Source organism: Callorhinchus milii, unplaced genomic scaffold (assembly GCF_018977255.1).
Source record: "Callorhinchus milii isolate IMCB2004 unplaced genomic scaffold, IMCB_Cmil_1.0 Scaffold31, whole genome shotgun sequence".
Classification (NCBI taxonomy): Eukaryota; Metazoa; Chordata; class Chondrichthyes; order Chimaeriformes; family Callorhinchidae; genus Callorhinchus; species Callorhinchus milii.
In genome coordinates, this window is record NW_024704772.1 from 2,643,325 (window position 1) to 2,656,555 (window position 13,231).

General features: G+C 50.7%; 1 protein-coding gene across 1 annotated transcript; it reads left to right on the top strand.

Annotated features, from left to right (window-relative positions):
• The first annotated feature begins 1,798 nt into the window (after nt 1–1,798).
• Nucleotides 1,799–10,234, top strand: LOC103189439 (excitatory amino acid transporter 2-like). Its single transcript, XM_007909835.2, has 10 exons — nt 1,799–1,925; nt 3,870–4,022; nt 4,323–4,573; nt 5,163–5,334; nt 5,965–6,091; nt 6,885–7,118; nt 7,542–7,736; nt 8,681–8,815; nt 9,343–9,574; nt 10,049–10,234. The coding sequence occupies exons 1-10, from the start codon at nt 1,799–1,801 to the stop codon at nt 10,226–10,228; spliced, it is 1,806 nt and encodes a 601-aa protein (XP_007908026.2). The 3' UTR covers nt 10,229–10,234.
• The last annotated feature ends 2,997 nt before the right edge of the window (nt 10,235–13,231 follow it).

Below are 13,231 nucleotides of genomic sequence, written 5' to 3' on the forward strand. Positions count from 1 at the left end.
GGGCTCCGATACCTGACTGTTCAACTCTTTGGGACATGAAAGGCGCTCTATAAATAATAATGAGAGCCGTTCTGAAACTAACTGCTCGTCCATTTTCTATACACACACCCTCCATCCTTTGGATGAGATGTTAAACCTTTGTGCCCGTTCAGGTAGAGGTAAAGATCCCACCGCACTATTGGAGAAGAGAAGGGGGTTTCTGTCCCTCGGTGTGTTCTGGTTGACAATTCCCGAAACAAATAATTGGTTATTCACCTCATGGTTTTCTGTGCTCATGGAAATAGGCTGCCACGTTTGTCTACAAATACACAGTCACTACACTTCGCAGGAACCTCTGTGAAGGACAGTATAGAAGGAGCTTTACTGTGTCTCTAACCCTGACCTGGGAGTGTGGACGCACGGTGTAGAGGGAGCTTTATACTGAGGATAGACTGCTATACAAGAATGTTTAAGGGTTAAAGGTCCACACAAAGGAACTCAATGTTAGAACATAAAACGGTACGAGTGACAAGTGCCCCTCTAAGAAGTTCACTCGCAGATTACTTATGTTGTAAGTCAGATGTGGGTGACGGATGCAAAGGATCTTAGCAGAGATCAAGCAAGACACAGACCCAGATGCTGTCCAGTGTAAATATAAAAACTGGCAATGCTTCTGCTCAGAGTATTAATCCCGAACAGGGGCCGAGAGAGAGAGAGAGAGAGAGAGAGAAAGCAGCCAGACACGAGGTGACCTAGATATTACAGCCAGGCAAGCAGAATACGTTTCGCCCACAAATATACAGTCAATTCACTTTGCAATATATTCCGGGAAGCGCTTTGAGACGTCTCGAAGATATTGTAGCTTTCTGGGCGAAACACGGCAGCCAATTAATTACGCACCGCAGTATCCCACAAACAGTCACGGTTTCAGTCACCAATTTTTTTATTTGAAGGGATTATTACCCCCCGGGAAAAGCGATCCACCAATCGACTATAACAACCGGGTTCCTACTTGCCGCGGGGTAAACAGAATGCGTGCAGGGGAGTAAGGAAACTTGCCTAAGGCCAGTGGATCGTGAAATGCGAGGGGAGTGCTTTAACCGCTAAGTTACAGGTCTTGGTGTGATTAAAAAAAAATGCCTGGCTTGTGGCCTGGATCTTACTGAGTGGGGGGTGGGTGGGGGGTGGGGAATGGAACGGGACGATAGAGCAATGGGTTGCGTTGGTAACTGACATTTCACCTCTGCAATCCGTTTAGGGACCAGACAGACGGATGGATGAAAGTCTCCTCTTTCATTATTTGGCCTAATAACCAAACACTGAGCGCTAGTGCCAATGAGGACATTCAACGAGGGATTACTGTGCAGCACAGAAGCCGATATGAAAGCAATTAAAACGCTGTTATATATTACACAGCATTGATTTCTCTGTCTCCACTCCCTTCTGTCTCTCTGTTTCCACTCCTGTGTGGAGTAGAAACACCGGCAAGGACTAGTTGAGCCGACTGACCTGCTTCCGTGGTGTGTGGTTCTGTGTGTAAACCTCTGCTTGCGCTGTTTTCAAATACAACAATAATAACCCTCGCATTCGATACAGCGCCTTATCACGTCTTCGAGACGTCTCAAAGCGCTTCACGGCACGTACCGTGAAAGGAATTAACTGTATATTTTGTGGGCGAAACGCGGCAGCCAATCGCGCACAGCAGCGTCCCCGCAAACGGTCGTGGATCGAAGTGACCAAATTATTATTTTCTCTCTGTCATCTCTCTAGATTTGGTGTCTCGTCCTTTATCCCTCTGGTGTTCCTGTGCGTTGCTGAGATGACCAACCAGGCTGACATACACATCCCGGACAGCAGTCTGAGCCTGGAGGACTTCCCCAAGCCCTGCTGGTCTGGGCGGTGTGGTTGGCTACAGAGAAACCTCCTCTTGACGCTGACTATTTTTGGTAAGAGCCAAGCCTCCAAAGTTACAACCACCAATAATAATACTTCTTGCATTTGATATAGCGCCTTATCACACCTTCAGGGCATAGACTGTAGAGTGTAGTGACCGTGTATTTTGTGGGCGAAACTATATCAAATACAAGGATTATTATTATCATTGGCTTATGGCTGAATCTATTCACATTTTCAAGACTGAGGTGGATAGATGTTTGTTAGGTCAGGGGATCAAGGGATATGGGGCAAAGGTGGGTAATTGGAGTTGAGGTACAGATCAGCCATGATCTTATAGAATGGCGGAACGGGCTCGAGGGGCTGAATGGCCTCCTCCTGTTCCTATGTTCCTAACCTAATAGAGTCAGTGCTAACTTGGTTTACAGCCAGACCTGCACCCTAGTAAATCCACAACCAGTCTGGGAACAAAGCGCGCATGAGACTGCGAAAGAAATCCAATACAATGTAGGGATTTTATTCTCTTGATCCGTTTTGAAAACGTGAGCTTTGTCTGGAAAGAGAAAGCGTGTGTGGAGGGATGGTGGGGGAGAGGGGGGGAAGGGGTGGGGGAGAAAGGGGCCTTGCTCCTCCCTACCTCTGTGGCTTGCTATAACTATTGCTATAACTCCACTTCAACCCGCCCGCTCCCTCCGCTCAGCCGCCCTGCCCGCCCCACCATCAGCGGTCAGGCCTTCAACCTCTCTGCCCCCGTCCTTTGGGACGCCATCGCACAGCCCCTTCGCCTCGTTCTTTCCCTTACCTCCTTCAAAGCCCATCTCCAGACTCTCCTCTTCGACCGTACCTTCGGTCACCCCCACCCCCACTACCCTAACCCTCTCCGCCCTCCACCTTTCGTGATCCCAGGGGGAGTGTACCGACGTCTCCTGTACAGCATGCTGGATCACATGGGACTTTAAATAAACAAATAGTCCTGGCCAAAAGAAGATTAAATGTAAAATTATCGACGATGGTTGTCTCCTACATTCATTCAACGAGAAAAAGAATTCTATTAATGTTCGCCCCGAAGTCTCTGCTGTCCTGTAATTATTGCTCGATCCAATAGGATTTGAATTTCATTAGGGTCCCGAGGTTTAAACTGCGTCATTCACCCAGCAAAAACCAAATTAAAATTCCACTAAATCCCCCAAACTGCTGCTGTGTTTCATAATCAGCTTTCGCCATCGGATTGGGGAGGGGGGAAAAAAAAGAAATCCATTGGAAAGAGTGAATGAGAGAGAGAATGAGAGAGAGAATGAGAGAGAGAAAGAGAGAGAGAGATTGAGAGAGAGAATATAATAATAATCCAGCGCCTTATCAGGTCTAAAAGCGCTTCACAGAATATACTGTAAATTAAATGGAATGTATATTTTGTGGGCGAAATTCTGCAGCCAATTGCGCACAGCAGTGCCTCTGTTAGTCGATCGTCGCTTCAGTCCACGGCTGTTTGTGGGGACGTCGTTGGGCGCAATTGGCTGCCGCGTTTCGCCCTCGAAACGCACAGTGAATTCACTTTACAGTGTGTCCTGTGAAGCGCTTTGAGACATCTCGAAGACGTGATAAGCCGCTGTATCAAATGCCAGGATTATTCTATACACACACACATATATATATATATATACACACACACATATATATAGAAATGCAAGTTGTTGTTGTTTGCTTGTTGCCTTGGGACGTCCTCCCGACGTGAAAGGCGCTATACAAAGGTAACTTGATGTTGTTTGAGCGCTACGGGACGCTACCCCATGTGAAGGGAGAGCTGTTTAGAGCTTAGTCAATTCACTTTACAGTGTGTTCTGTGAAGCGCTTTGGGACGTCCTCCCGACGTGAAAAGCGCTATATCAAATGCAAGGATTATTATTATTATTATTATTATTATAAATGCAAGCTATTGCTGTTGTGGTTGCTGTTGGCTTGGTTGGTGCTGTTGACGATTGCTCTGTGTGATGCTCTAGGGGTGATCCTCGGATCGGTGTTTGGGAGTGTCCTACGCATGGTGCCAGACCTCAGCAACACCACCGTTCTCCTGATCTCTTTCCCCGGGGACATCTTGATGCGGATGTTGAAGATGTTGATCTTGCCGCTCATCATCTCCAGTCTCATCACAGGTAAAGGGTTCGACTCCCGGTACAACTCGAAACTCTTAGGCGAAATATGCAGTCACTCCACTTTACAGTACATTCTGCGAAGCACTTTGAGACGCCTCTATATAAAATGTAAGGATTCTTATTAGCGTTACTATTATGCAGGAGGCCCCAGTTTGCAGAGTGGAGGTTGGAGGAGGTGGGGAGGGGCTGGAATGGTTAGGACGAGGGTCTTGAAATAGAAGCAGATACCTCCAGCCAACTCCCCAACTCCAAGTCCTTAAGTTACCCAGAGGATTGAGTGATGGTGTCTTTCCTTCCCAGGGCTGGCCGGCTTGGACGCCAAATCCAGTGGACGGATGGGCACCAGGGCGATGGTTTACTACATGTCCACTACCATCATCGCCGCCATCGTTGGTGTCCTCCTCGTCATCTCCATCCACCCCGGCAACCCCAAGCTCAAGAAGCAGGTCACCATGGCCATGAAGAACGAGGACGTCTCCAGCCTGGACGCGTTCCTGGATCTGGTTCGCAACTTGTTCCCTGAAAATCTAGTGCAAGCTTGTTTCCAACAGGTAGGCCCAACTCTCTGCTTCAATTTCAAGCCATCAGTTTCTTTGCTCAGGTCAAAAGAGACACAGTAAAGCTCCCTCTACACCTCTCCGACCTGCTATCCTCCTACCTACCTTCCTCTGGCTCCGGTCTGCTCCACATCCCCCGCCCCAACCGCCCTACTATCGGTGGCCTTCAGCCTCTCAGCCCTGAGGCTCTGGAACTCCATCCCCAGTGCCTTCGCGTTGCCTCCTCCATTTCCTCCTTCAAGGCCGGTCTCAAGACCTTTCTCTTCGACCGTGCCTTCAGCTCCCCTCTCAACTCTCTACCCTCTCCTCGCTCCCTCCCTTCCCTCCCCTCACCCTGACCATTTCCCCCCTGCTCGGGTCCTGACCCAACTGTCCTCCCGACGTGAAAGGCACTCTATAAATGGAATCTTGTTGTTATTGTGGGTCCATCCACACTCCCAGGTCAGGGTTAGAGACACGGTAAAGCATTTCGCCCACAAAATATACGGTCAGTTCGCTTCACAGTATATTCTGTGAGATATGATGAGGTGTTATATCAAATGCAAGTATTATTATTATTATTGATATTATCTCTTCCATTTAGGCACAAACTGTGTTGAAGAAAATTCCCCTCGCTCGGGAGAAAACAATCAACATGACTCAGGCACTGCTCGCCAATGCCTCCTCGTTGAATGGGACCTTCCAAGTTGGAAATGTCCGACCAGCCTTCATAATCAAGAGGAAGCTGGTATTCAAGGGTGGCATGAACGTACTCGGTAGGCCTCTTCATCACCTCTTTCCCCTCGTCTTCCAATCCTCGCTCGCACTTGTTACTCACCTTCTGGCTGCACGCAGGACCTTGCTGGTGGAGAAAGCTGCTGCTTTTGCCTACAAAAACAGTCACTACACTCGTTCATTACTAGTTTACTGCGAAGCGCGTCAAGATACTTGTTGTCTAAGGTGTGATGTGAGCCCTCGCTTTGATCAATCCATTGGGAAAGCATTCGGTGTGAAGAGCATTGTAAGCCAATCAGGGTGGTCCAACTGGCGGCCCACGGGCTGCATCCAGCCCCCTGGCCGATTTCATCCGGGCCCCACCCTCCCTCCCTCCATTTCATCTGGCCGATCTGCTCCCTCCATAACCCCTAATTGTAATGTTATGGACAAAAGTTGTTGTGGTCTTTGCCCATTGCCCTCTCTTGGGCTTGACCTTCCTCTTCAACTGTGCCTTCGGCCACCCTTCCACTCCCCCCTCTATCCTCTACCCCTCCTGACCCCAACTCCCAGCTCAGGTCACAAAACCCCTGACTGTCCCGCGCCCTGGGATGTCTTTCCGAAGTGAGGGCGTTCACTGTACAAGTGTAGTTTGTTGTTGACTTTGCCCTTTGCTCTGTATTGCGCTCTAGGCCTCATTGGCTTCTTCATAGCCTTTGGCGTGTGTATGGGGCGTCTGGGCGAGCGAGCTCAGGTCATGTCTGACTTCTTCAACATCCTCAACGAGATCATCATGAAGCTGGTCTCCCTCATCATGTGGTAAGACACTGCGAGATAGGAAGCACGTTACTGTGTCTCTAACTGTCTCTTATGCTGTCACTGACCTGTGGATGGACGTACAGTGTAGAGGGAGCTTTACTGTGTCTCTAACCCTGACCTGGGAGTGTGGACGGACGCACAGTGTAGAGTAGCTTTACTGTGTCTCTAACCCTGACCTGGGAGTGTGGACAGACTCACAGTGCAGAGGGAGCTTTACTGTGTCTCTAACCCATCTCAAGACTCCTCTTCGACCGCGCCTTCGCTCACCCTCCTACCCCCACCTTCCCTGCCCTCCACCCCCTCCTGTTCCCAGCTCGGGTCCAAACCCCTGACTGTCCAGCGCCTTGGGATGACCTGCCGTCTGAGTGAAAGGCGTTGGTGTAACGTAATGTGTTGTCGGTGCGGCGGCTTGCGTTAAACGCTGGTTGAGCGCTCCGAAATGCCGTCCGGGTGGGCGGAGGGAGTGGGGAGTGGGGGACTGGGGGGGTGGGGGTCCAACAACTACATAAACGTGAGTTGTTGTTGTTAATAATAACTCGATCCTCGGCTGGGTTCGTGGGAACATCGCTGTGCGCAACCGGCTTCCGTGTTTCGCCCACGGTTAATCCACTCTGCCGCGTATCCTTCAAGACGTCTCAAAGACGGGACAAGGAGCAAGGATTATTATTATTATTTTGATTATGAGTACCATTATTAAAACGCCGGCTTAAACCCTGCGCGAGACGACGCCTGTGGGGTGAAGGGCGTTAGGTAAACACAAGCCGTCGCTAAAACCCTCACCCTCTGGTTGCAGGTACTCGCCCCTTGGCATCGCCGCCCTGATCTGCGGTAAGATCGCGGCCATCAGGGACCTGGAGGTGGTGGCCCGGCAGCTCGGGATGTACATGGTGACGGTGATGGTGGGGCTCCTGATCCACGGAGGCTTCATCCTCCCCTTCATCTACTTCCTGGTCACCAGGAAAAACCCGCTCATTTTCTACGGAGGCATTTTCCAGGCCTGGATCACCGCTCTCGGCACTGCGTCCAGGTGACTCGATCCGCAGTCTGCTTGTCCAGCTGGGACCACTAGTTAGTTAATCAGTCAGTCAGTCAGTTAGTTAGGGCTTTGGCTGGGAGGGTTGACAGGAGCTGAGGGGAAGGATTCCCTGCCCCCAGTAACCGGTCAGCCCTTCCAGGTCAGGGAGCGTCAATGGAGAGAGGAACGCGAGTTAACGTTTCAGAATAATTACTTATTGTGATTATGGTCATGGATTCGGGTTGAGATCTGAGCTGAGCGTGTGTGTGTGTGGATGGGGTGAGCGGCCATAACATTTCGGCCCAGAAAACGCACGGGCACTACACCTTACAGCGCGCCCAGGTGAAGCGCTTCGAGGAGTCCTCGAAGACGTGCTAAGGCGCCTGTGTCAAAATGCCAGGATTATTATGACAGAGACGCTCTCCTGTGTTACAGTGCGGGGACACTGCCTGTGACCTTCCGTTGTCTGGAGGAGAACCTGAAGATTGACAAGCGGGTGACCAGGTTTGTGCTGCCCATTGGTGCCACCATCAATATGGATGGCACAGCTCTGTACGAGGCTGTGGCTGCCATCTTTATCGCCCAGATGAACGGGATCATATTGGACAGCGGGCAGATCATCACAGTCAGGTGCTTGCACGCTCGTTCAGCCGACACTCACTCACACACGCACACACACACACACACACACACACACGCGTGCCCACGCTCAGTCTCGCACACATAAGCGGAGGGCCGTAGCGTAGTGGGTTAGAGCCCTCGCCTCGCAAGTGAGAGGTCCCGGGTTCGATTCCCAGGCGGGACTGGTCAGGGCGAAACCTTAGGCAAGTTTCCTTACTCCACACACACACACACACACACGCGTGCGCACACACGCACGAGCACACAAGCCTCTGTTCACCCAGCAGTAAGTAGGAACCGTATGTGTGGACGCTGCTGTGCGCAATTGGCTGTTGTGTTTCGCCCACAAAATACGCAGTCAATCCACCATATTCTAAGAAGCGCTTCGAGACGACGGGACATGATAAGACGCTGTTATCAAACTATTATTGTAACTCGTGCTTTGTTCCACCTTCAGCCTCTCTGCCCCCACCTCTTCGAAACTCCATCCCACAGTCCCCTTCACCTCGCTCCCTCCCTCCCTCGCTCCCTCCCTCCCTCGCTCCCTCCCTCCCTCGCTCCCTCCCTCGCTCCCTCCCTCGCTCGCTCGCTCGCTCGCTCGCTCCCTCCCTCCCTCCCTCCCTCCCTCCCTCCCTCCCTCGCCTTCCCTTCAACCGCGCCTTCGGTCCCCCTCCCACCCCCACCCTCCCTGCCTTCCCTCCCACCCTCCTGTACCCAAACCCCCCCCACCCCCACAGCAGGCAAGTCAGGCAGCATCTACGGAGAGAGGAAAGTGAGTTACCATTCCAGATCGATGACTTTTCGTCAGAACCCTTATCGACCTGAAACATGAATTCATTTTCCTCTCTCTCCGTAGATGCCGCTTGACTTCTGCTGCGTTCTCCCGGGCGCTCCTGTTTTTTATTGCGGTGCAAGTGTAACTTGTTGTTGTTGTTGTTGTTGTGGTTGAGCAGCTTGACGGCTACGTTGGCTAGCGTGGGAGCCGCGAGTATTCCCAGCGCGGGGCTGGTGACGATGCTGCTGATCCTGACCGCGGTGGGCCTCCCCACCCAGGACATCAGCCTGCTGATCGCTGTCGACTGGCTGCTGTGAGTGACTGCTTCACCCGCGGCAGAGTGGCCGGAGACCAGAGCGGGCATCAGGGGGCATGGCGCGGAGGGGGAGAGAGAGGGGGAGGGAAAGGAGGGTGAGAAATGGTAGGGATAGAGACAGAGGGAGGAATAGGGAGAGGAAGATCGAGAGGGAGGGGTAGAGAGGGAGGGATGGATGGAGGGAGGAAGGCAGAGGCAGAGAGGGATTGGGGGGGGTGGCAGGGGATGAAGGAAGGAAAAATAAAGAGGGAGGGAGGAGAAGATGGGGAGGGAAGGCATCGTGCTTTGCCATGGTCAACTGCTCTGGGACACGAGAGAGTGAGCGAAAGAGAGAGATCGCACTGTATAAAATGTGACAATTGCTGAGTGTGGTCCTGTCTGTTTCTCTCGTTTGCTGACGGGGTCTGTGTGTGCGTGTGTCTGTGTGCACGTGTCTGTCTGTTTGTGCGTGTCTGGTGTGTTTGTGTCTGCGTGTGCGTGTCTGCACATGGGTGTGTGTGTGTGCGTCTGTCTGCGTGGGACAGGGACCGTATGAGGACGTCAGTGAACGTGGTGGGCGACTCGATCGGAGCGGGAATCGTGCACCACTTGTCCCGGGGGGAGTTGGCGGCCATTGACGCCCAGAACAAGGACCGCGACGACGTGGAGATGATCAAACTGCGTCCATTGCCAGCCCAGGAGATGAACCACAAGATGGAAATCAACACCCTGCTCCCCTACGGAGGCTACAGCTCATTACCCACCGAGGATTATGAGGTAACCCACCGGGACCCCACGCTGCGCGATGGGCCCTAACCAAATAATAATAATACTAATAATAATTTGGCCACTCAACCTGTCACTGTTTGTGGGATGCCCTCTCGTGTGCTGTGTTTCGCTTACAAAACACACGTTCTCTACACTTTGCAGCCTGTTCCGTGAAGCGCTTTGAGATGTTTCGAAGACGGGATAGAATGTATATACTATATATTTTTTTGAAGGGATATCGTTACCCCCGAAAAGCCAATCGACTAACAACCGGGTTCCTACTCATTGCTCGGTATTGCTAGAGACGCGTGTGTGTGGATGCCCAACATTTCGCCCTGCCCGCCCGCAAATTGAACCCAGTTCCCCTCGCTTGTGAGGCGAGTGCTTATTGTTAGGTGGGGGAGGGAGGGGGGTTTTGGGGGCAGGAAGCTTCTGCGTAGCGCTGGGAGAAACGTTTTACCGCAGAATTAATCGCAGCCTCAGTCTGCCTGTGCTGACCTCTCTCGTTCGCAGACCACGGACACCAAGAACGAGGGGACAGAGCAGGAGCTGGACGAGCTGGGAGAGGGGGAAGGTAGTGAGGGGCCGGAGGAGATGGAGATGGAGGAGAGCGACAAGGAGAGAGAGGCCGAGAACTTGCCAGGAGAAGACAAAGAGGAATAAAGTCAAGTCAGTCGAAACTGGTGAAATTGTTAAGCTTATAATCCTTAGAGAGAAAAATACACACACACAGTAGTGTTTAGAGACACGGTTGTACATCCAGTTGTGGAGTCCTGATCTTTAGAGACCATTTCAGTAGCACGAGCCAAAGGCATTGGGTTCCAATCCATATATACTTTGCTGTTAATGCCCTTCCTTCCCCTCCTCTTCAGAAGATTGAGTCCGGGAAGAAAGCAGCACGATCCGAGAAGGGAGAGAAGCGGTGAAAAGAAAACCAGAGAGAGAGGGAGAGAGAAAGAGAGAGTGAGGAAGAGAGAGAGAGAGAGAGAGAGAGACGAGAAAAGAAGCAGCAGGTAGGATAGAAAGTAAAAGCAACGAAAAGGAGCGAGAGAGCGAGACTGTACATATTGTTGTTTAAACCATCTCTTGTATTTACTGGATGTCGGGCGCGGGTGTGATATGTACATATTGACCTCACCCCCACCCACCCACCCTCCCACTCCCACTCCCCCACCCAACCCCCCCACCAAAAGAAAATCAGTGTCGTAGGGATTTTAGAGAGAAGACAATTTTAGTGCTCGCAAATGCTTTTTTTTTAAAAAAAAGAAATTGTTACCTTCATATGTGATAATTCCGTGTCTCGTTCACCCCCGACACCCCCACCTCCGCTCTGTATGTGTGTGTGTTGGTGTGTGTGTGTGTATTGTTCCTGTAGGAGCCCAGTTCAGAATACTGTACTCCCCGGGGCAAGGCAGGTCTCATATTCTTCAACTGGAAAGCTTGACCTGTGTGGCTTCTTTGGCTCAATTGCCCTTGAGTTTAGAAGGTTGAGGGGATGATCTGATTGAGGTGTTTGGGAGCGACGGTTCATTGATCTATACTCGCCTTATGTGGTTGGTACAATTCACTACGTCTGACGGCAGTCTGTTTTGGGGAGATGGTGGCTGGTGGAGAGATCAGCATCGAGGCTATCTCATCTCGAGCTGACGGTGTGTTATCAGTCATCGAAGAAATCTCTCTCTCTCGAGGAAGGTGGGTGAGGAGAGAGGTGATCCCTTGATCTACATTTGCCCTGTGTTGTGAAAGGCGCTATACAAGTGGAACTTGTTGTTGTCGAGTGCATTTGATAGACCCCTTCGGGGGAAGTGGATAGTAGGGAGAGATCTACTGCCATCTCAAAGTGGTGGTACGTGACTGTAGAGCCTTTTAAGAGGGGTCTTGAAGAGAAGGTGTCTTTAAGGAAAGTTTTCTTGCCCTGAAAATTAACCCACCCGCCCCCCCACTTTGTTCTGAAGGACGGCGAAATAAAATAACAAGTGCGAGAGTCTGAAGTGTGGGTGACACCATTTGGGCGTCTGAGTAAATCTCCCGCTGGAAGCCAAGTGCGCCATTTCCCAATGAGCTACTAACTGGGGTGTCAGTACTGAAACTGCTTCTCCTCCTGTGTCTCTCAGTATTCCCTGCCGTCCCCCTCTGCTGTCACTCTGCTCTGGTGACCTTGTGTTGGGTGCTGTGCTTGTGTTCTCTGCGTAACCCCCTACGGTAATGTTTGTTGGTGGTTTTAATAAACTTTTGGTGCTCTTCCAACTCCGCCTCTCAAACTTTGGGGCTTTGGGGAATGTGTCCCGACAGTGTGATTGTTGTACACACGTGTCTCTTCACACGCACGCACATATATCTCCATACACACGCGCACACACATGTCTGCACGCACACACACAAATCTCTCCACACAGGGAAAATCCATATATGCACACACAGACATCTTCATACATCCACATATCCACAAACACGCAAATACATATGTATATTCCTTATAACAGTGAAAAGGAAACCAGAGAGAAAGAGAGCGAGTGGCCAACTTCTCCCCGAAAAAAATTGGGGTCCATCAACCCACGACTGTTTGTGAGACGCTGCTGTGCGCACAAAATACAAAGTTAATTCACTTTACAGTGTATCCTGTAAAGCTCTTTGAGACATCTCAACGACGTGATAAGACACTGTGCCAAATGCAATTTGATTATTATTATTATATCATGTAGGCACAAAACAAGAGTCCAAGACATATCTGAGCGTGCAGCCTATTTATTGGTTAGGTACAAGATGGGGAGAGGAGAGGGGAGGAGTGGGCAGAGAGAACGTACCCAGAACCCACAGTGAACAATAAATAGCAGCATCAGCGACTTGGGTCACCTCACAACCACAAGTAACTCCGGGTCCTCTTCTGGGAACTCGCCAAAGAGCAGCTTAACCGCAGCGCACACGGCCTATTTAACTCACAAGCCTTCACCAGAGAGCGGGAGCTTAGTCCCTATCGTTGTAATTTGTTTTATTTACCCGAGAGAGCGAAATGGCAAGTAACAGGCCCCTGAGCAAAATCCAATCCCTCTGCCCTCTCCCACTCGTACGGAGGGTGTTGGGGTCAGAGATGTGCGGGTGCACAGAGTTGCGGGTGTATTTGAGATCATAGAATCGTGCAGCACAGAAGGAGGCCATTCGGCCCATCATGTCCGATTATTATATTACAATTATATATATATATATAATATAATATTATTATATAATAATAAGTAATATTATTATATTACTCATCCACACACCCTCCCGATTGAACCTTTGCCAGGCCATAGAATGAAATCACTGTCGCTGCTTCTTCACTCTATCCCTCACCATCATCCCTCCTTTTGGACCCTTCAAGTGCCTTAATAACAAATAATTCAATTACCCCCCCCCCACCCCGCGCACACATAGAATCATAGACATTCACAGCGCAGAAGGAGGCCATTCGGCCCATCAAGAGGCAGGAATAATAAAAATAAATCGGTCACTCAACCCACGGCTGATTGCGGGGACGCTGCTGTGCGCAATTGGCTGCCACATTTTGCTTACAAAAATATACAGTCAATTCACTTTACAGTGTATTCTGTGAAGCGCTTTGAGACGTCTCGAAGACGTGATAAGGCGCTGTATCGCTATTGAGATCTGTAAAATGGAGCTGGTCAAATC